General features: G+C 72.8%; 3 protein-coding genes across 3 annotated transcripts; 2 read left to right on the top strand and 1 right to left on the bottom strand.

Moving 5' to 3' along the window:
- Nucleotides 1-54: 54 nt before the first annotated feature.
- Nucleotides 55-2,830, bottom strand: ATG9B (autophagy related 9B; the record flags this gene model as incomplete). The annotated part of the gene is made up of 9 exons (XM_086630893.1): nucleotides 2,740-2,830; nucleotides 2,384-2,427; nucleotides 2,175-2,239; nucleotides 1,912-2,082; nucleotides 1,695-1,836; nucleotides 866-1,614; nucleotides 639-792; nucleotides 389-568; nucleotides 55-300 (listed from the first exon to the last, which is right to left on the bottom strand). Coding segments are annotated over exons 1-9 (1,842 nt in total), but the record flags the coding sequence as incomplete, so codon positions are not given.
- A 3,279-nt stretch (nucleotides 2,831-6,109) lies between these two features.
- On the top strand, nucleotides 6,110-10,564 carry ABCB8 (ATP binding cassette subfamily B member 8). Its single transcript, XM_086630896.1, has 16 exons — nucleotides 6,110-6,197; nucleotides 6,609-6,943; nucleotides 7,119-7,274; nucleotides 7,361-7,455; nucleotides 7,549-7,654; nucleotides 7,731-7,892; nucleotides 8,014-8,099; nucleotides 8,174-8,271; nucleotides 8,354-8,459; nucleotides 8,561-8,594; nucleotides 8,683-8,819; nucleotides 8,958-9,052; nucleotides 9,317-9,450; nucleotides 9,632-9,779; nucleotides 10,155-10,405; nucleotides 10,484-10,564. Exons 1-16 carry the CDS (start codon nucleotides 6,110-6,112, stop codon nucleotides 10,562-10,564), a joined length of 2,112 nt encoding a protein of 703 aa, XP_086487022.1.
- A 1,115-nt stretch (nucleotides 10,565-11,679) lies between these two features.
- Nucleotides 11,680-20,975, top strand: ASIC3 (acid sensing ion channel subunit 3). The gene is made up of 11 exons (XM_086630891.1): nucleotides 11,680-12,234; nucleotides 17,059-17,209; nucleotides 17,283-17,410; nucleotides 18,185-18,335; nucleotides 18,442-18,498; nucleotides 18,880-19,033; nucleotides 19,481-19,572; nucleotides 19,647-19,726; nucleotides 19,826-19,897; nucleotides 20,128-20,180; nucleotides 20,897-20,975. The coding sequence occupies exons 1-11, from the start codon at nucleotides 11,680-11,682 to the stop codon at nucleotides 20,973-20,975; spliced, it is 1,572 nt and encodes a 523-aa protein (XP_086487017.1).
- The last annotated feature ends 403 nt before the right edge of the window (nucleotides 20,976-21,378 follow it).

Raw genomic sequence — 21,378 nt, 5'->3', positions numbered from 1 at the left:
GCCCCAGCCGGAGCCCCCTGGACCCCCCTGGCCCCACATGCCAGCCCCGCTCACCGCCGCCGCCGAGTCGTCGGAGAAGAGGGATGCGCCCAGCGGCCCCTCGGCCAGGATGCGCTGGGCGGGCGGCGCGGTGGCCGCATCCTGCTGCACCTTCTCCTTCAGGTGGCTGAGGAAGAGCTCGCTGGGCGGCGGCGGCTGCCAGCGCGGGTTGGTGATGGCGAAGCGCATCAACGACAGCTCCGTCTTCCCGTTCTCCGCTTGCTGGTACACCGAGGCCTCCGTCTGCCCGGCCGACAGCCACTGCGGGGCGGGGGGGTGAGAGGGGCTGCTGTGCCCGGGATGTGCCTACGACCCCCCGTCCCCGGGACCCCGTGCCCCCCGCACCCACCTGGGGATTGCCGTGGTGACGGACGTCGAGTTGGGCGAAGGAGCAGATGTCGCCCACCCCCACCACCTCCACCGTGAAGTTGCGGAAGAAGTCGATGATGTCGAGGGCACGGGAGGGCAGGGCGAAGATGAGGATGAGGGGGGTGAGGATGGGGCTCAGCAGCTCCTCCAGGATGAAGACCTGCGGGCAGCCAGGGCGTCAGGGGGGGCGCGGGGTGGGCGTCCCGCCGCCCGGCCCCGCCCGCGCTCACCGCCTTGTACTGGAAGAGCTGTGCCATCTCGCTGCGCGTCTCCGACCGGCTGGCATTGCCCTGCCAGTGGTCGGGCATGTAGTGGACGTGGGCCAGGACGCGCTGCAGCAGCTGCTCCGGGCACCAGACTGTGTGCTCATCGGGGATGAAGGACCTGCGGGCGAGGGGCAGGCGTCCCACCTCCCGCTCGGCCACCCCCGCCGCCCGCCATGCCCTGGCACACCCACCTGGCCAGGGTGACCACCAGCCCCAGCAGCGTGATGGCGGTGAGGATGTGCTGCACCGTCAGCACGTCCTCGTCGTAGACGGTGAGGACGATGAGCACGGCCAGGATGGAGCCGGCGAAGAAGCCGACGTTCTTGGCCAGCACGGTGAGCAACGGGCTGGTGAAGGAGTTCATGTACTTGGTGGCCGGCTTGTAGCCGCGGCTCAGCCGTGCCCGCAGCTCGTGGTTGAGCTCGTTGAAGTGGCGCAGGTAGTGGCGGCCGTAGAGGGACCAGCGGCGCGCGCCCAGGCTGCCCGGCTCCCGCTTGATCACCTCGGCGTAGCTGAAGAAGGCGTAGAGGAGCTGCCAGACCAGCACGCAGGGGCAGAGCAGCAGGTTGGCCAACCCCAGCAGCACCATGGCGCGCGCCAGCCGCCGCGCCAGCTCCTGCCGCGCGCCCGCCCGCTTGCACTGCGGCCGCAGGCTCCACTTGTTCTGGAAGAGGGAGCCGGGACCCCAGAAGAGGAGCAGCTCCAGGTTGTACTTGAGCCCCTGGGTGAGGAAGACGACGGGGCCCAGCAGCGGCAGGCGGAAGCGGACGGGCAGCAGCGACTTGTTGACCATGGCCACCGTGTAGTTCTTGAAGCGCAGGATGCGGTGGTAGATGTCCAGCTCCGTCAGCTCCCGCTTGTGCACGCACATCTGCTGCCGCCGCTGCAGCGAGATCAGCCGCGCCTGCACCTCCTGCCAGCTGTAGTTGCACAGCCCCTCCTGCACCAACGACACGCCGATTGGCACCGGCACGGCGCGGCGCGGCTGGCACCGGCCCCACCGGCCCCCTCCCCGCTCACCGAGGGGATGTTGAGGGCTTTGATGTAGAAGGTGCGGATCTCCCAGTAGCTCAGCAGGCTGCAGAGCACCTTCACCAGTCGGTACAGCCAGAACGCCGCCGCCATCACCAGCAGGAAGATGATCCAGCCGCTGGCACGGATCCTGGCAGGGGACATGCGGCAGGTGGGTACCCAGCGGCACCAGGACCCCTGCATGGCCCCCGGCCCGGCTGCTCACCTCTGGGCACACTGCGGGGCGGGCAGGACGGCGTCGGGCAGCGTCACCTTGCCGCGGTCGGCGGCCGCCCCGCCGGCATGGCTGTGGTTGAGCGGGCGGTTGGCGAAGAGGACGTCGTACTCCACGCAGCACAGCAGGAAGGTGGTGAAGGTGACGACAAACAGGAACTGCCTGGGGGTGGCGGGGGGCTCAGCGCGGCCCCTCGCCCCACGGCCGTCCAGCACCGCGCAGCGCGGCATGGCGGGCATCCCGCCGGCACTTACACCAGCTCAAAGACGTCGGAGAGCATCATGCAGGCGAAGCCGTTCTTCTGGTGGAAGTGGTAGATGTTGGGGGCGCGTTAAGGAGCGTGCGCCTGCGGTGCCGGACCCCCCTGCCACCCCCCGGCACTGGGGTCCCACCCGCCCCCCCGCCGCGGTGCCGGATGCGGGCAGGGCTGGGCCGCTGCCAGGCAGGGGCCCTGCAAGGATATCTTGGTGAAGAAATTATCCAGGTTCTTGATGTGGTGCCAGGAGTCTGGAGAGGAGAGGAAAAACAGCGGGGGCTGAGCCGGGGCCGCGGCACAACCCACCCCGGCCCCCTGCGCCCCCCACCCATGGGGCACCCTGACCCATGACCAGCTGGAGGGCTGTGGGGCAGCCCCCTGCCCCCACACCCCCTGCCCCAGGCGCTACCCTCCCAACCCTCTGCTTGAGCCCCCCAGCCCATGCCCGATGAGGGGGCCATGACCCCCAGACCAACCGCTGTGACCCCCCCCCACACCTCCCAGGGCAGCACCTGCCCCCACCCAGCGGCCCGGCCCCCCCCGCAGGGCTGGACCCCCCATACCTTGCAGCCCCTCCGTGACATGCAGCAGCAGCTCTTCCTCACCGGGAGGTGAGTCTTCCTCGAAGTCCTCCAGACGCCGGTATTCCGCCATCTCCTGCCGAGGACGCCCGTCGGCACCCACCGACGCGCCCCAGGGAACCCCGCCTGGCACGGACCCCAGCAGCGGGGGCGCGCGGGGGGGACGGAGGCCCCTCCCAGCCCCATGGGCTGTGGGGCGCAGAGCCCGGCCCTGGGGCGCAGGGATGCCGTGCCGAGCCGGGCTGAGCTGTCTGCCCCGCGGCCGGGAGCCGGAAATGCCGGCGAGGTCACGCAGCGCCGCCCGCGTGCCCCGAATTCGGGCCGCCTGAGCTGGCCTCCCGCACCGCGGCCACGGACACGGGCACGGCCATGGGCATGGGCAGGGCCACACCACAGACGCTGTTTGTCCCATCCCACCCGCTGGATCATCGCCAGTGCCCAGCTGTGCCCCCGCCGCAGTGCCAGAGCTCCCAGGGAGAGATCCCTGCCCGGCCCGGCAGAGATCCCTGCTTCACCTGCACCTGCCCCTTGGGCCACACTGTCCTGCCCCCCAATCTGAGTGGGGTAGACCCCCATCCCCACAGACCCCCGTTCCCATGGACCCGCATCCCCACGGATGCCCATTCCCATGGACCCCCATCCCCATGGATGCCCATTCCATGGACCTCCATCCCCACAGAACCCCTTTCCCATGGACCCCCATCCCCACAGATCCCCATTCCCATGGAACCCCATCCCCACAGACCCCTGTCCCCACGGACCCGCATTCCCACAGACCCCCGTTCCCATGGACCCCCATCCCCACAGACCTCCATTCCCATGGAACCCCATCCCCACAGACCCCCGTTCCCCTGGACTCCTGTCCCCAGGGACCCCCATCCCAACGGACCCCCATCCTCACAGACCCATGGGGCAGCGAGCAGCCCAGAGCCAGGACAGCAGCCAGGGTGCAGGACCAAGCCCAGGGCCGGCTCCCCAGTCCCAGTGGTCTCTGAAGTGCCCTGGGGACCCCCAGCCCTGGCGGAGGACAGGACCCCAACCCCTTCAGGGCAGGGCAGGATTCCAGTTCCCTTGGGGCAGGACGGGACCCCCACTCCCCCTGGGAAGGGCAGCACCTGCCAGCCCTGGGGGAAGCAGAGGACCCCGGACCCTTAGGGCAGGATGCAACCCTCAGCCCCCTGGGGAAGGACAGGACCCCCAGCACTCAGGGCAATACATGACCCCCAGCCCCTGGGGCAGGATGGGACCCCCACCACCCCTGGGGCAGAATGGGATCCCCCACCCTTTGGGACAAGCCAAACACCTGGATCCTGGGGCAGGATGGGACCCCTGGGGAAGGACAGGACCTCCACCTCTTGGCACAGGACGGGACCACCGGACTCTCAGGGCAGGATAGGACCCCCACCCCTTGGGGCAAGCCAGACACTGGGACCCTGGGGTAGGATAGGACCCCCCCCTTCCCCAGGGAAGGACAGGACCCCCCTCCCCTCGGCACAGGATGGGACCCCCACCCCCTGGAGAAGGACAGACCCCCCCTCCCCTCGGCACAGGACAGGACCCCGGACTCTCGGCACAGGTCGGGACCCCCACTCCCGGGTCAGGACCCCCCGTCCGGCCCCCGCTGCGCCTCCCCCACCCCTTACCGCCGCCGCTCCGCGCTGCCGCAGCCCCGCACGCCGCCAGCCCCGGGGACCGGCCGGGCCGGCGGCCGCAGGTGATGCCGCCCGGCCCCACCCCGCCGGGGCCTGACTCACGGCACCGGGGCCGGTGCGGGGAGGCCGCGGGCACGGGGGAGCCCCGGGGCGGTGATTCAGCAGGAGGGACGCGGCGGCGGCGGCGGGCAGAGCCCCGGGTGCCACCGGACACGCTGTCCCCGCACTGACCCCCGGGCCTTGTGCAATTCCCCGTTGGGGACGGAGCCACCGTGTCCCCCGGGATCGGGTGTCCCGGCCATCGCCCGCTGGTGACGCCGGCGCGGCCCTTCCCCCCCGTGCCCCGCACCGGGCGGCCAAAAATACCCGCGGGGCCGGAGCGCCCGAAAATAGCCCGGGCGGTGTAAACAGGCGGGGGGGGCACTGTACCGGGACGGGGCACCCCGGGACCCCCCCGGCCCCCGACACGCTGGTCCCCCGCGCGCCTCGGCACAGCCCCAGGGGACACGGGCACCCGTGGGGGCAGACCGGGCACCCAGGCACGCGCGCCCCGGTGACCCCCGCGAGGACACGCGTGTCCCAGTGTCCGCATGGTGGCACGTGTCCGCACCGGGACCCCCGCGGGGACACACGCACCTCGGTGGGGGCACCGGCACCCCCGCGGGGGCACAGTCAGCGCGACGGCGCCCCGGGAGGGGACACGCACCCCGGGGGGGGGGGACACGAACCCCGACGGCACCGCGGTGACACAGCCGCCCCCGGGGGACACAAACACTCCCGCGCACGGACAGACATCGGCCCCTCGACGGCCCCGCGGGGCCCTGGGCACCCGGTCACGCTGTGCGGTGCCCCTGTGCCCTCCGGCCGGGCCAGGGGCGGGCGCGGGGAGGTCCCAGGTGCAACGTCGCCGCAGCAGCCGGGCCGGGGGACCCCGGGAAGGAGCGGGGTGACCCCGCACCGGGGGGTCCGGGGCACCGCGACCGCTCGGGGTCACGCTGGGGCGGCCGCTTCCGTGTCCCGGTCCCCTGGTGAGCCCTGTCCCCGGTGTCCCCGGTGCCCCCGGTGCCCCCGTCCCGGCTCACCTCTCGGCTCGGCGCTGGCGCGGTCCCCGCGGGGCCGGTGTCCCCGGTGTCGGCCTCTCACCTGGCACCGCTCCCGCCCCGGGACCGGGACCGCGTCCCGCCGCCGGGCATGGCCGCGGCGGCACCGGCACCGGAGTGTCCGGGGGGGTGTCGGGGGGGGTCTCCCGCCGTGGGGAGCGGGGTCTGAGCGCGGGTAAAGCGGGACCGGTGCGGGGTCCCGGTGCGGGGGCGCGGGGTGCCGAGTCCCGGCGCGGGTCCGGGGTGGGGGGTGCGGGTGCAGGGCCCGAGTTCCCGGAGCGGGGCCCGGGAAGGAGCGAGGTCCCCGGCAGCTCCGGGGAGCCGGTGGAGGCTCCGGGGAGGAACGAGGGTGCGGGGCCCGGAGGGGGGTGGGTCGGGGTGCGGGTCTCTGGGGGGGTGCAAGTGCGGGGCCGGTGCGGGTCGGGGCCGGCGCAGGGCCCGGGCCGCGGCGCTGGGGCTCCGCCCGCCGCAGCCGGTGCCGCCCCTGCCCGCTCCGGTGCCGCCCCTGCCCGCCCCGGTGCCGCCCCTGCCCGCCCCGGTGCCCGCCCTCTGCCCGCCCCTGCCCGCCCCGGTGCCGCCCCGGTGCCGCCCCTGCCCGCCATGCTGCTGCTGCTGCGGGCGGTGGGCGCCCGGGCCGGGCTCCGCTCGGTCCCCGCTGCGCTGCGGTCGCCCCTCGCCCCGGGGCGCAGGTACCGGGGAGCCCCGGGCCGGGGGGCGAGCGGGGTCCGCCGGGGGAGGGACCCCAACTGCTGGGTCCCCGGGGGGGGGGGGGGGGGGGGGGGGGGGTCTGGGGGGTCGCGGTGGGGGGAGCGCGGACTGCGGGGTCCCCGAGGGTCGGGGGTGCGGTGGGGGGTGCCGGGGAGTTGGGGCTCCTGGGGGTACGTGGGCACCGCGGGGCAGCGGGGTGAGGGCGGTGGGATTCCAGATGCTGGTATGGGGGGTCTGGGGGGAGCTGGGGGGGAGCGGAGGGGGCTGGGAGCGGGTGCTCAGCTGGGGGGGCTGGGAGCGGGAACACTGGGAGCACTGGGCGTGGGGCGAGGGTCCCCTGTCCCAGGACAGCCCAGGGGACACGGCCGCGTCCGGGTCCCCTGTGTCCCCGGGGCTGGACCCCGGCTCGGGCACCCCACGCTCACCCCGCTCCCCAGTTTCAGGTATGGAGGGGGTCGCCCGGGGCCCCCCGGCCCCCCTCGCCTGCCCCCTGGCCCCACACCGCCAGCCCCACAGTACCGGCTGCTGGCCGGCCCGGCCGCGGGCTGCGTGGCGCTCGGCTTGCTGGGCATGGCCGCACGCTGCCAGGAGGCCACTGTCGCCGCCGTCCCCGCCGTCCCGGTGCCCGCTGACCCCGTGCAGCCCCGGCCAGAGCCCACCTTCGACTGGCCGCTGTTCTGGACCTTCCTGCGCCCCCAGCTCCTGGCCCTCTCGGCGGCCGTGGTGGTGAGCAGGGGCGGGAGGGCGGCCACGGTCCCCCTGGTGCCACCGTCCCCGTGTCTGACACTGACACCTGCCATCCCTGTGCCATGGCATGACACCCACTGTACCCGCTGTGCCCATACCATGGCATGATGCCCACCGTACCCGTGCTGCGGCGTGACACCCGCCATCCCCGCAGCTGGCGCTGGGTGCAGCTCTGCTCAACGTCCGCATCCCAGTGCTGCTGGGGCAGCTGGTGAACGTGGTGGCCCGCTGTGCCCGTGGCCACGTCGCCGGCTATCTGCAGGAGGTCCGGCGCCCAGCCCTGCGCCTGCTCACCGTCTACTGCCTGCAGGTGGGCACCAGCACCCCGAGCCAGGCGGGGGGCCCTGGAGGGCTGCCCCCTGCCCCGTGCCCACCCTGAACCCCTCTCCTCCGCAGGGGCTGCTGACCTTCGGGTACATCGCGCTGCTGGCACGGGTCGGGGAGCGGGTGGCGGGCAGCATGCGCAAGGCACTCTTCGTCTCCCTGCTCCGGTAAAACGCCCCATGGGGCAGCAGGGGGTGGGACGGGGCGCGTGGGGGATCCCACGGCCCACCGCCCCAGCCCGCCGCCGCTCTCCCCGGCAGGCAGGACGTGGCGTTCTTCGATGCCAGCCGGACGGGGCAGCTGGTGAACCGGCTGACAGCCGACATCCAGGAGTTCAAGTCCTCCTTCAAGCTGGCCATCTCTCAGGTATGGCCGGTGGCACCGGACCCCTGCCGCCCTCCCCCAGGCCCCAGCACCCATCCCTGCTCACCCCCCCCTCCAGGGCCTGCGCAGTGGCACCCAGACGGCGGGCTGCTTCGTCTCGCTCTACCTGCTCTCGCCCAAGCTGACCGGCCTCCTGCTCGTGGCGCTGCCAGCGCTGGTGGGTGCCGGTGCCCTCATCGGCGCCGTCCTCCGCAGCCTCTCCCGCCGGGCACAGGAGCAGGTAACCCCGCGTTTGACCCCCCACCCATCCCTGCCACCCCCTCAACAGAACCCACCATCCCCCTGGGGCCGGAGCACGGGGTGTCCCGTGCCAACCCCCCACTCCGTCCCTCTCCCCGCAGGTGGCCAAGGCCACCGGGGTGGCAGACGAGGTGCTGGGAAACGTCCGGACGGTGCGCGCCTTCGCCATGGAGGAGCGGCAGGCGGGGTAAGGGGGCGCAGGGGCTCGGGGGCGGCGGGGGCGGTGGGGACCGGGGGTGTCAGCGCTGTCCGTGCCCGCAGGCTCTACTGTGCCGAGGTGGACCACGCCGGCCGACTGAGCGAGCGGCTGGGGCTGGGCATCGCCGCCTTCCAGGGGCTCTCCAACCTGGCACTAAACGGTGAGCGGGTGCCGCGGGGCAGGACCTGGCGGTGTCGTGGGGCAGGACCCTCCGGATCACTCCTCTGCCCTGCATCCCACAGGCATCATCCTGGGGACCATCTTCGTGGGCGGCTCCCTGATGGCCGGGGACGAGCTTTCACCGGGCGACCTCATGTCCTTCCTGGTGGCCTCGCAGACGGTGCAAAGGTGAGGGCCCGGCATGGCACGGTGGCTGCCCTGGCACCCCAGCGTGCTGCAGCCTGCCCAGGGCGCAGCCTGAGCTCGGCCTCTCCTGTTGTGCCCCGCAGGTCCATGGCCAACATCTCCATCCTGCTGGGGCAGGTAGGTGGGGTGGGGACTCCTGCTGCCCCCTGGGGCTGGGGGACAGGGGTCGGGGGTGCCAGGGGTGCTCCCGCCGCCGTCCCCACAGGTGGTGCGAGGTCTGAGCGCCGGCGCCCGTGTCTTCGAGTTGCTGACGCTGGAGCCCAGTGTGGCGCTGCGGGGGGGGGGCTCCATCCCCAGCCATTCCCTGCTCGGCCACATCCGTTTCCACCACGTCTCCTTCAGGTGAGTTGCCCCAGCCCCTGCCCTGCCAGCCCCCCTGATCTGGACCCTCACCCAGCCCCCCTGATCCGGACCCCCACGCACCCCGCGGGCTGGGAGCTGGCACCGTGCTCCCGCAGCCCCCCACTCCTCTCCTCGCAGTTACCCCACCCGCCCCGGCTACCTGGTCCTGCGGGATTTCAGCCTCACCCTGCCCCCCTGCAAGACCGTGGCCATCGTGGGACCGTCCGGAGGAGGTACTGGACCCCCGGCCCTCCCCGCACACCCAGGGCAGGGGACACCCTGGCACCAGCTGGGGGGGCAGGAGCCAGCCCAGCCCCTCGCTGGTCCCTGGGCACGTGCCCCAGCTCCCCAGTCCTCTGCCCAGGGAGCCCACTGGGCACCGGGGACTGGGAACCAGGCTCTGTGCCTGCTGCCCACCTGGCAGCTCTCTGTGAGGCCGGAGGGCACAGGGATGCACGGCCGAGCGGTGCCGTGAGGCTGAGGGCTCCCCTCCGCAGGGAAGTCGACGGTGGCAGCGCTGCTGGAGCGGTTCTACGAGCCCACGCAGGGCACCATCACCCTGGACGGCCACGACATCTCCTCCCTGGACCCCTCCTGGCTGCGAGGGCAGGTCATCGGCTTCATCAGCCAGGTGCGGGGCAGCCATGGGGTATGGGCTGCCATGGGGTACGGGCTGCCATGGGGTATGGGCAGCCGTGGGGTACGGGCAGCCGTGGGGCACTTCCCCTGGGCACTGGATGGGAAGGGCAAGGGGAGCGGGTAGTGGTGGCCCCATCCGGGGCTCGGTGCTGAGGGGCTGGATGCTGCCCCAGGAGCCGGTGCTCTTCGGAACAACCATCATGGAGAACATCCGCTTCGGGAAGCCGGGAGCCTCTGACGCGGAGGTGTATGCCGCGGCCCAGCTCGCCAACGCCGACGGCTTCATCCGCAGCTTCCCCGACGGCTACGGCACCATCGTGGGTAAGCGCCGGGCCGCGGCCGGCTGCATGGGGGTGGGAGGCAGGTGGGCACCCCTGAGCCGGTGGGCAGCCCCTCGAGCCACAAGGTTGGGCACCAGACCCTGGCCGAGGTGGCCCGAGTCACCATGGGGACACGCTGCCGGTCACCGCTGGCGCGAGGCTGTGCCAAGAGGGAGCAGCGGCTGCGCCAGGCTCCTGGCAGGAAGGACGTGGTTTGGCACTGGTGTTCCTGGGGGGTTCCCTGGCTCTGGCGCCTGTGGGCAGTGTGGGAGCATGGCTGCGCCCCTCCGCTCCCATCCGTGGGGTGGGGGCCTCACCCCGTCTTGGGGGTCTTGCTGGGCTGGGGTGACACCGGCATCGTGGTGCTCCCCGTCAGGCGAGCGCGGCGTGGCGCTCTCGGGGGGGCAGAAGCAGCGCATCGCCATCGCCCGGGCCCTGCTGAAGGACCCCGCCGTCCTCATCCTGGACGAGGCCACCAGCGCGCTGGATGCCCAGTCGGAGCAGGTGGTGCAGGAGGCGCTGGACCGCGCCGCCGCGGGCCGCACCGTGCTGCTCATCGCCCACCGCCTCAGCACCATCCGGGCGGCCGACCTCATCGTGGTGCTGGCACAGGGCCGGGTGGCCGAGGTGAGCGGTGCCCGGGTGAGGGGAGCGGGCAGGGGGTGGGCAGCCACGTGGGTGACACTGTCTCTGCCGTCACCGCAGGCCGGGACCCACGAGGAGCTGGTGCGACGGGGGGGGCTCTACGCCGAGCTCATCCGCCGGCAGACCAAGGAGCGGTCCTGAGTGGGGGGAGCAGACACGAGGGAGGGGGGCACCTGTTCCCAGGGTGCCCCCCTGCTGCTCCCCAATAAATCCGGGATGGAAGGTGGCTGTGGAGACTCTGCTGTGTGCTGTGGTGCTGGGGGGGGGACACAGACCCGACTGAATGGTGGGGGTGGGCACCAGCCCTGCTCTCCCCCTGCACTGTGATGGCCACCCCCTGTGTCACCCCCTGGGGTGGGGGGACCACTGTGTCACCCTCTCCGGGGTGAGGGGACCCCCTGCATCACCCCCTGGGGTGGGCGGTCCCCTGTGTCGGACCCGGGGGTGGGGGGACCCAGGGTGACACCTGGGGTGGGAGACCCTTGCGTCACCCCTGGGGCGGGGGGACCCCCCATATCACCCCCCGGGGTGGGGGTCCCCTGGGCCATCCCGGGGAGGGGGAGCGGGTGGCTCTGCCCCCGCCGCGCGGTGCCAGCCCCGTCTCGGTGTCACTCGCCGCGTGCCCGCGGTCCCGGGGCCCCCCCCGCCCCCGCCCCCCGCCCCCCGGCACCGCCGCTGCCCCCGGAGGGGCCCCGGGGCTGCAGCCGCCCGTGCGGGGGCCGAGCGCGGCGCCGGGGGGGTCCCGCAGTGCCCCCAGCCGGGACCCCCGCGCCGGGGGGAGGCAGGGAGAGGAGCGGGGCTGCAGCGGGGCGACCCCCCGGCCCTGCCCGGCCCCCCGGGCCCCGCTCCGCCCCCCCCTCACCGGTGCATCGCCGGGGGGCGGCGGCGGGTGGAGCCGCCGCGGGAGGGGCGGGGGCGGGGGGCGGCCGCAGACCGGCAGCGGCTGCGCCGCGGCAGCGGGAGCGGAGCCGGAGCCGGAGCCGGAGCCGCAGCCGGGGCCGGGGCTGCGCTGGCCGGTGGCTCCGCGGTACCGGCCGGGCGGCACCGGCAGCGCTGGGGGGGGGGGGGCGGAGCGGCCGGTCCTGCCCTGCCCGCCCTGCCCGCTCCTGCCCATCTCTGCCCGCTCCTGCCCATCTCTGCCCGTCGCTGCCCGGGTCTGGCCCGCAGCCCCTGAGCGCGGCGCGGCGATGGGCCGGGGGCGAGCGGGGGGGCGGCGGGGCTGAGGGCGGCGGGGAGCGCGGGGGGGCGGCGGCAGGATGAGGGCGGGCTCGGAGGGCAGCGGGGAGGGCGAGGGGCTCTCCAGCCTGCGGGCCTTCGCCCACAGCTCCTCGCTGCACGGCATCAGCCACGTCTTCGCCTACGGGGCCGTGTCGCTGCGCCGCGTGCTCTGGGGGGGCTTTTTCCTGGGCTCGCTGGGGCTGCTGCTGCTGGTGTGCGCCGAGCGCGTCGCCTACTTCCTCACCTACCCCCACGTCACCAAGCTGGACGAGGTGGCCGCGCACAACCTCACCTTCCCCGCCATCACCATCTGCAACCTCAACGAGTTCCGCTTCTCCAAGATCACCCGCAACGACATGTACCACGTCGGGGAGCTGCTGGCGCTGCTCAACGACCGCTACGAGATCAGCAACCCGCAGCTGGCAGAGCCCCACGTCCTGGCCGCCCTGCGCGACAAGGCCAACTTCAAGAACTTCAAGGCGAAGCCCTTCAGCATGGCCGAGTTCTACAACCGCACCGGCCACGACCTCGCCGACATGCTGCTGCAGTGCTCCTTCCGCGGCGCCAACTGCACCGCCCGCAACTTCACCGTGGTGAGTGCCGGCCTCCGGGCACGGTGCCCAGCCGGAGGAGGGGGCTGCACTGGGGACGGGGTGACTGCGTGTGCCCAGGGACTGCAAACATCCTGGGTCGGGCACCGGCACGCTGGGGCTGCTGCAGCACTCATGGGCGAGCCCCTTCTCGCGACCCGCAGCCGTCTAGCCGGCGCATCCCACTGCCCGCAGTGTGTCGGCCCGTGCCCACCATCCCAGGTGCTGCAGCAGGCTGAGTGCCAGCCTGGGGTGCCCTCAGCCTGCGCTCGCCACGGGGGTGCCAGGCAACTGGGAATGGCGCCCAGGCTGGAGCCATGCTGTGCCGGGAGCCCTGTGCCGGGCTGGGCAGCTCTGGCTGCAGGCAGTCACTCGGGCACGGGATGCTGGCAGATACGGGATGCTGGCAGGTACGGGATGCTCACAGGTACGGGATGCTCATGGGCACAGATGCTCACAGGCACAGAATGCTGGCAGGTGCATCCTCCAGCCCCACTCCCTCCACACCAGCCCCAGATGCCGCCCGGGCACCACCAGCAGCAGCCGCTTCCCCCAGGCTGTGTTTGCACACAGGCTCCCACACCCGCGGCTCCTCCGCACCACCTGCCCTGGAGCGGGCGAGGGTCCCCTGTGCCAGAGCTGTCGCCCCACAGCCCATGGGTGCCCAGCTGCCTAGCACCACTCCTGGGGCTGCACCTGCTCCGCTCCTGGCCCAGGGAACCGCCGGTGCCATGTGCTCTCACCACACATGCTGTGCCCCGGCAGCGTGCCAATAGGGCCGTACGGGGCCGAGCCATGTCCTGCAGGCTGTCCCCCAGGCGACGTGCAGAGTGCGGGCAGCTGCCAGACCGTGTCAGGGGGGAGCAGGGCTGCCATGTCCCTGCGCAGATGTGGACAGCTGCAGGAGGAGGTGCCCCCCCTGCCCCACGCAGCCCCGGGTGGGCTCGGGGACCCTGACACAGCGCTTGGCTGCGGGCAGCCTGCAGGACCCATCTGTGGGGGCAGGGCAGGGCTGGGCACGGCTGGTGCCATGGGGCAGGATGGGCAGGGCCGGTGGCACGGGCAACGCGCTGGAGCTGGGCAGCCTGTGCCCACCGTGCGCGGCTTGGCTCAGTCCCCATCGCTGTCACCGTGGGCTCGGCCGCGCTGTCACAACAGCAATTACCGTCAGCTTAAGACTCTTAGCGTGCAAAATTAATTTTCCTCAGGAGCTCAGCGGAACAGAATCCCGTTTGGCAGCTCTGTGCCCCCTGCGCTCTTTGTCGGAGCAGCTCTGCCAGTGTCCCCGCGGCAGGACCAGGCGGCGGCACCAGCTCCCGGGGTCGAGGGTTGGGATGTGCGGCAGGAGGGTTGAGGGTCCCCACGGCAGGACCCTGGGCGGCACACGCTGCGTGGTGGCGGCTCACTGCAGCCTGGAAGCTGGCACCTCTCTGGGGAGCGTGGCTGAGCCGCCAGGGCCCTGGCATGCTGCTGGCATGCAGGACTGGTGCCCGCCCCGGGGGTGCACGGGTGCCCGTCTCCATTCCTGTGCCGAGGGTCTCGGGGGCCACCTGCGTGCCGTGCTGCTCCCGCTGTCCCTGGGCTGGCGGGCGCTGCTGGCAGTGTCGGGCTCTGCCCACATGTGCCACACGACCGGCCCCCACTGTCTCGGGCAGTGAGAAACTTCTGCCCAAGCAGCCCCAGCACACGTGGCCCCAGTGTGGCCCCAATGTGGCCACTGTGCCCTGGCTCAGCCCAGCTCAGCCGTGCCTCGGGCTGCGCCCGCTGCGACTTTGCCAGCTAAAAATACGGAGCTGATGCCAGGACTTAGCCACAGATTATGATCCTGTGCCCTGGGCCTCGGCGCTGAGCCCGCAGCTCCCAGCACCGTGCCCCGTCCGGTGGCAGTGGGCTCCGGGGCTCCCATCCTGTGCCTGGGATGGAGAGGGCAGCCGTGCACGGCACCTCGGCCCAGCCCTGTCCCCGGGGTCCCCGGGCATGTGGTGAGTGTCCAGGGTCTGTGCCCCCCCGGTTGCATCTCGCCCTGCGAGGCTGGCAGGGACGGGGCAAGCAGGGGGGGCAGGGGTGGGAGGTGCTCGGGGCCAGTGCGGCCGCAGGGTGGGGGGAGCAGGTCCCTGGGGGGCAGGGCCAGGGGGGGCCCGATGGTGGGTGACCCCGGACGTGGGGACCAGGAGGGTGCTGGCAGTGCCAGGGCCATGTCCCCGTCCCGAACTCCCCCTCGGTCCCCCCCTCAGCCCCCCCCAGACGATGGCCCCAGCACATCCCTGTGCCGGGCAGCCGTTGCCATGGCAGCCACCCCCCCCTTCCTCCTTGGGCAGCGCGTTGCCATGGCAACGGCTCCCCTCTTTGGGAGCAGCCCGTTGCCACAGCAGCGCCCCCCCCTCCCCCACTGGGGCAGGACGGGGGACACCACACCCCGGGGGGTGGGGCACCCCATAGTGGGGCGGCCCTGACCCCCTGGGGCAGTCACAGCCCCCCCGGGCCCCCCCCAGCCATGGGTCAGTGATGGGAGCGGGGGGCCATGGCTGCAGCCCCCCCCACCCCTCACCCTGTGCCCCAGCGCTGCCCGTCCGTGCAGGGGGGGGGCACGGGTCCCTGCGTGGGATGGGGCTCTGCCCAGGGGGCATGGGGGGGGTAGGCCAGGGGGTGAGGGGGTCAGGGGGCTGGGGGGGGGCTGCACTTGGGGTTGGGGGGGCTTTGGCTGAGGAGTGGGAAGTGCTGCATACCTGGTGGGGAAGGGGACTGTGGGTCTGGAGGGGCTCTGGGGGGGCAGCTTGGGGTTGTTCAGCTCAGGGTCATGCTGGGGGCTCCGGGTGCTGGGGTCTCTGCCCCCAGGCAATGGTCCCTGGGGGCTCCGAGGTCCCTGGCACAGGGCAGGCTCCCAGGTCCTGGTGGGGATGACAGCCTCTGCCACCGGCTCAGGCACGTCCCGGTCCCTGTCACCGTCCTGGCTTGCACCCTCCCCGCTCACGTGTGCCCCCGCTGCCCCGCGCCCCCCCGGAGCCGCGCTGAAACCCAATATCCCTGCAGAGCGGTGGCAGAGCCGGGCAGGACGGGCCGCCATGGGCACCGAGCTGCCAGAGCTGGGCGTAGGGACGCGAGGGGCAGCCATTCTGGTGGCCTTTGCCCACTCCCACACGCTGCACGGGCTGGGGTGCGTCTTCGTGCCCAGGGCACCAGCACTGCGCCACCTGCTCTGGGACGGAGCCTTCCTGGTCTCGCTGGGCACCTCGGTGCTGCTGGCGGGTGAGTGGGTGCGGCGATATGCCATGTACCCCATCTCACCGTGCCAGACGAGGCGCAGAGCCACGTCCTCATCTTCCTCGCCATCACCCTCTGCACCTACCACCGCGTCCGGCGCTCCCGGCTCACCCTGATGGCCCGTTCTGGCCGGGGGAGCTGCTGGCGGTGGGGAGGGAGGGTTTCCCCCACCACCTGCGGGTGCCAGGGTGGCCACCCCACCTCACCAGCTCCGTCCCCAGCGAGAGCTATGACCTGGGTGCCTTCTACCAGCGCCGGGCACCCCCGCCACGAGATGCTGCCACTTCCGTGGCCAGGACTGCGGCCCTGAGGACATCACTGCCGTGAGTGCTGGTGCCACGGCCACGGTCACGGTCACGGCCACGGCCACCGTCGTGGCTCTGCCCTGGGCAGGGCTGGGGCAGGACCCCCAGGGCTGAGCGGGTTTTGGGGCCATGGGGTGCACAGGCTGTGGGGCGATGGTGGGGTGGGGGTACGGTGCCTGCCCGCCCCACTGTGCCCCAGCCGCGGGCACGCAGTGAAGCTGCTGCCCTGGGGCTACTCCTCTTGCCCACCCTGCACCCACGGGGCAGTGGGGAGGGGGTGGGAAGCAGCCGTGGGGCAGTGGGGGCGAGGGCGCCATGGGGGGCAGGGGCAGGCAGTCTGTGCTCACTGTGAAGTGGCCGCAGAACTGGTGGGGGCTTTCTCTGTGCTGGGAGCTGCGGGAGGACGTGGGTCAGCCCTGGGCAGGGCGGCTGTGGGTGCTGTCCCAGGGGTCAGGGTCTCTGGCTGGGGCTGGGAAGGGGCCATCCCTCTGCCGCGGTGACCACTGGGGCCCGGCAGGGCAGGACACGGGGCAGGACACGGGGCAGGGGTCCCGCAGGGCTGGCAGAACCCAGCAGAGCTGAGGACCACGCTGGGGCAGGGACAGCAGCAGCCACCCTGTGGCCTCATCCACGGCCCCATGGTGGTCCCAAAGGGGTTGGGGTGGGTGCACGGGCCCCTTCCCTGTGCACGGGCTGGTGGGGCACCGGGATCCTGCACTGGGGGTGCTGGGATCCTCCACTGGGGCACTGGGATCCTGCCCTGGGACACTGGGATCCTCCACTGGGGCACTGGGATCCTGCCCTGGGACACTGGGATCCTGCCCTGGGGCACTGGGATCCTGCCCTGGGATACTGGGATCCTGCACTGGGGCACTGGGATCCTGCCCTGGGACACTGGGATCCTCCACTGAGGCACTGGGATCCTGCCCTGGGACACCGGGATCCTGCACTGGGGCACCGGGATCCTGCACTGGGGGTGCTGAGATCCTGCCCTGGGGTGCTGGGATCCTGCACTGGGGGTGCTGGGATCCTGCCCTGGGGCACTGGGATCCTGCACTGGGGGTGCTGGAATCCTGCATTGGGATCCTGTGTTGAGGTGCTGGGATCCTGCCCTGGAGCTGTGCCGTGTCCCTGGGCGCTGCCCCCCAGCCCTGCTCAGTGGGTGCAGGGCAGGCGGGGGCCCAGCTCCCGTCCCCGCGAATGCCACCGTTGGACAGGCAGCCCCGCAGCGGGCACCGAGGGTCCTGCCCTGTCCCCGCAGATCTTCACCCGCCTCGGCAAGTGCTACACCTTCAACTCGGGGGGCCCGGGCCGGGAGGTGCTGACCACGCTGCAGGGCGGCGCGGGCAACGGGCTGGAGCTGATGCTCAACGTCCAGCAAGAGGAGTACCTGCCCGTCTGGGGGGACACGGGTGAGGGCCCCCCCGCAGCCCTGCCCGCCGCCCCGATGCCGCCCCGTGCCCCGACGCCCTCCCTGCCTTGCAGACGAGACCTCCTACGAGGCGGGGGTGAAGGTGCAGATCCACAGCCAGGAGGAGCCCCCCTTCATCGACCAGCTGGGCTTCGGCGTGGCGCCCGGCTTCCAGACCTTCGTGTCCTGCCAGCAGCAGCGGGTATCCGGCCACCCTGTCCAGGCGGCGTGTGGAGGGGGCCGTGGGGGCATGGACCACCCCAGGGCTTGGGCAGCCCTGGCACAGCCACAGCCGTCCCTGCAGGGACATCCCGTGCTGAGCCGCGCTGTGTGGCGGGTACCGTGGCATCGGTGCCAGGAGCACCATGGTGTGGTGTGGGGCAGCCCCACAGTGGGCCTGCTCGGTCCCACTGCAGCACCAGCTCCTGGCAGCGACCCCCCAGCCCCCTGCCAAACAGACTGGCGGCGGAGGCGGCATCCAGCTCGCGCAGCCAGACACCTAAATTTAGGTGTCTTGAGTGGGCGTCTCCATGTGCGCCGGCACCCGTGGCGCGGGCGGCAGGGAGTGCGGTGGCGGTGAGAGCGTGGCCCTTGGCACCCGTGGGCACCTTGCCCAGCACCGCCGCTCCCTCACCAACCGCGGTCCCCATGCCGGCCGCGGCACAGCCTCGCACTGCTGCTCTGGGCGCTGCCCACCTCGGGGAGCACGGGGGTCCGTGCTGGCCCGTGTGCTCCCGGCCGGTGCCACGTGCCAGCCCTCGCCTGGCCCCTTCCCTCCCGGCTGCGGGTGACACTGGCCGCGATGCCCATCCCTGTGCCCGGCGAGGAGGGGTGGGAGCGGGGGTCCACAGGGCAGTGCGACCCCCAGCATGGGTTGCACGGGACAAGCTCTGCCCAAGCCGCGGTGGGCTGGGGGGTGGGTGGCACAGGCCGGGGCCGCCGCGGACACGGTGTTTTCCTTAGCCGCGGGCGGCAGCTGGTGTACCTGCCCCCACCCTGGGGGGACTGCAAGGCCACCCCCATCGAGTCCGACTTCTTCACCAACTACAGCATCACCGCCTGCCGCCTGGACTGCGAGACCCGCTACCTGGCCGAGAACTGCAACTGCCGCATGGTGCACATGCCCGGTGAGCCACGGCCGCGAGCGGGGCCGGGGCCGGGGGTGGCTGCGGCGGGATGGGGGCACGGGGAGACCCTCCTGCCCCTGCGACTGCCGCCTGCCCGCCCCTGCAGGTAATGCCAACGTCTGCACCCCGGAGCAGTACAAGGAGTGCGCCGACCCCGCACTGGGTACGTACTGGGTACACCGTCATCCCAGTCCCACCACCTCTGGCAGCCCCAGCCCAGCCCAGGGTCTCACCCCCGGGACCCCTCGCACCCACCTCTCTGCCCCATGCCAGGCTCTGTCATGTACCGGTGTCCCCGTGCCCTCGCTGGGGGGAGGTCACTGCTGTCCCTGCCTGCTCAGCCTCCAGACACACAGGTCCAGCCTGCCCCGTACACTGCCAACAGCACCCATGGCATGCTTGTCCGGTGTCGCCGGCACCCGCTGCCACCCGGGCTCTGGCCAGGGCCTGGACTCCATCCTCAGAGCAGCCCGATCTGCAGTGCGGGTGGGGGGTCACGGCCACGCGGTCCCAGTGGTCCCCGTCCCACCCGCGTGCCCCCCAGACTTCCTGGTGAAGAAGGACAGCGACTACTGCGCGTGCCGCACGCCCTGCGCCATGGTGCGCTACGGCAAAGAGCTCTCCATGGTGAAGATCCCCAGCAAGGCCTCTGCCCGCTACCTGGCCAAGAAGTTCAACAAGACGGAGCAGTACATCGCGTGAGTGCCGCCGTCGCCACGCTCGCCCACGGCCGGCACGTGGCCCTGCGCGGCGTGACGGTGTGATACGGCACGGCACAGCCACACAGCAGCCCCCAGCACCCGTGAACTGGCATGGCACAGCATGGCATGACGGTGTGATACGGCACGGCATGGCCACACAGCAGCCCCCAGCACCCGTGAACTGCCGTGGCACAGCATGGCATGACGGTGTGATACGGCACAGCCACGTGGCATCCCCTGGCATATGTGAACTGGCACAGTATGGCATGGCACGGCGTGGCACAGCATGGCAGAGGATGGCATGGCACAGCACGACACAGTACATTGTGCCCCCGCAGCACAGGGCAGACCCCTCTGCCCCATCCCACTGGCACACTGTGGCACGGCACGGCCCCCCCACCTGACGGCTTGTCCGTCCGTCCCAGACCCGTGTCCCCCCCCCAGGGACAACGTGCTGGTTCTGGACATCTTCTTTGAGGCCCTGAACTACGAGATGATCGAGCAGAAGAAGGCGTATGAGGTGGCGGGGCTGCTGGGTGAGTGCCCGGGGGAGTCCTGAGGGGGGTCCCGGGGGGGACACAGCCCCCTCTAATGCCACCCTCCTGCCCAGGCGACATCGGGGGGCAGATGGGGCTCTTCATTGGCGCCAGCCTCCTCACCATCCTGGAGATCTTCGATTACTTGTACGAGGTGAGTGCCCACCGGGCCCCCCCCCCAGCCCCCCCCTGCTGCCCCACGGCCGGGGGGTGCCCGGGGCCGCGGCGGGGGGGTCTGACCCGTCTCCCCCAGGTGTTCCGGGACAAACTCCTCAGCTTCTACAAGGAGAAGAAGAGGACCCGCAGGAGCGACAGCAGCACCCTGGTAACCCGCCCCCCACCCCCGCAGCACCCCTCACCCCCTCGGGCTGCGGCCCGGCCGCCCCGTCCCCCCTCCCCGGGCGCAGCCGGTCGGGGGGGGCCTCGCACCTCATCCCACCCATCCGCCGCTCGGCTCATCCCGCCCCGGGACCGGCGCCATCTCCTGCTCGGACCCCGCGCGCTCATCCGCTCCTCTGTCCGTCCGTCCGTCCGTCCGTCCGCCCGCCCGCCCAGGAGCATCCCGCCGTCCCGGGCAGCCCCGCTGCCCCGCTCCCGCCGGGGCCCAGGTAGCGATCCCGGCTCTTCACCCGGGGGAGCCCCCCCGCCCTGGCAGCGCCGCACGGGGGGGCCGCGGGGGTCCCGACCCCCCCCCCGCCCGGGGCGGTGACGGGGGTCCCTGGCTGGGGCGCGGCGAGGGGGACGCGGCCACGGCCCCGCGGGGGGGCTGCGACCCCCCCCCAGGCAGGGATAACCCCCCTATTTTCCTGCAGGCGGGCCCCGGGGGTCCCCATTCCCCCCCCCCCGCTCCATCCCAGGCTTTTCTCGGCATCATCCCCGGAGCCGGTGCGTGGGGGCCGCCCCCCCGCCGGCTCCGCGCCCATCCTCATGCATCGCTCCCTGGCACCGCGCCCCGGGTCCCCCCTCCCCAGGGTTCCCCCTGCCCCCGGGGCCACCCCAACCTCCTCCCACCCCGGGACGCTGCGGGGCAGGAGGGACCCCCGGCCCCAGGGGGGGTTGGCTGATGGGGTACGAGGCGGGGGGGGGGGGGGGGGGGGAGGCAGCCTTGCCCCCAGCAGGCGTGTGCTGGGACCCCCTGGAACAGGGTGGGCATCCCGGGGCAGAGCTGGGAGCTGGGGCAGCCCAAGGGGGCATATGGGGAGGGGGCACAGGACAGAGCCCCCCAGTATGGCACAGGGTGGGCAAGGACGGCAGCTGCAGCAGGGCACGGGGAGCAGCCGCCTGGAGCCCCTGCCCCCCGCTGACCCCCCCCCTCCATCCCCAGAGCGCCCGTCACCCCCTGCGCTGCCACGCGGACAGTCTCAGCTTCGCCCCGAACGTGCTACCTCGTCACCCGGCTCTAGGCCCCTTCGAGGAATTCGCCTGCTGAGGACCCAGCCCCGCACCCCCCGGCCGGGCCGGGGGGGCCCTGGGGGGGCTGCTGGCAGCAGACCCGGGTGCCCACCGCTGCTCTGCCCCGCCGGGACCGGGGGACCCCACGCGGCTGCGGGGCTGGCACCGGGACCCGAGGTGCCCTGCACTGGGCACCCCCCGAGGGGGTGGGGGGGGGGGCTGGGGGTGGCGGGGCCCCCCAGCCCTGCTCCCCTGTACCTGCATGTGCTGCTTGCACCCGCGCCCCTCCCCGCTGCGCTGTACATGCGACACCCGCTTGCTACGGCCCCCCGCCCCATTAAAGACCTGCCCCAGGCCCAACTCCTGTGCTGCTGGGGGGCACAGACCCGTGATGGGGGGCTAGGGGGGGCCAGT

The sequence above is a fragment of the Tauraco erythrolophus genome, unplaced genomic scaffold, assembly GCF_009769465.1.
Source record: "Tauraco erythrolophus isolate bTauEry1 unplaced genomic scaffold, bTauEry1.pri scaffold_58_arrow_ctg1, whole genome shotgun sequence".
In the NCBI taxonomy this organism is placed as follows: domain Eukaryota; kingdom Metazoa; phylum Chordata; class Aves; order Musophagiformes; family Musophagidae; genus Tauraco; species Tauraco erythrolophus.
Note: the sequence above shows the minus strand (reverse complement) of the source record. Positions and strands in the feature narration are given on the sequence as shown.

What these genes read in the sequence shown, in the direction of transcription:
- ASIC3 (XM_086630891.1), top strand. Translation starts at nt 11,680, where the DNA reads ATGAGGGCGGGCTCGGAGGGCAGCGGGGAGGGCGAGGGGCTCTCCAGC. An exon ending in AAGACGGAGCAGTACATCGC is followed by an intron (nt 19,034 to 19,480) that starts GTGAGTGCCGCC and finishes TCCCCCCCCCAG; the next exon opens with GGACAACGTGCTGGTTCTGG. An exon ending in TCTTCGATTACTTGTACGAG is followed by an intron (nt 19,727 to 19,825) that starts GTGAGTGCCCAC and finishes CGTCTCCCCCAG; the next exon opens with GTGTTCCGGGACAAACTCCT.
- ABCB8 (XM_086630896.1), top strand. Translation starts at nt 6,110, where the DNA reads ATGCTGCTGCTGCTGCGGGCGGTGGGCGCCCGGGCCGGGCTCCGCTCG. An exon ending in CCCTCTCGGCGGCCGTGGTG is followed by an intron (nt 6,944 to 7,118) that starts GTGAGCAGGGGC and finishes CCATCCCCGCAG; the next exon opens with CTGGCGCTGGGTGCAGCTCT. An exon ending in CTCCAACCTGGCACTAAACG is followed by an intron (nt 8,272 to 8,353) that starts GTGAGCGGGTGC and finishes TGCATCCCACAG; the next exon opens with GCATCATCCTGGGGACCATC.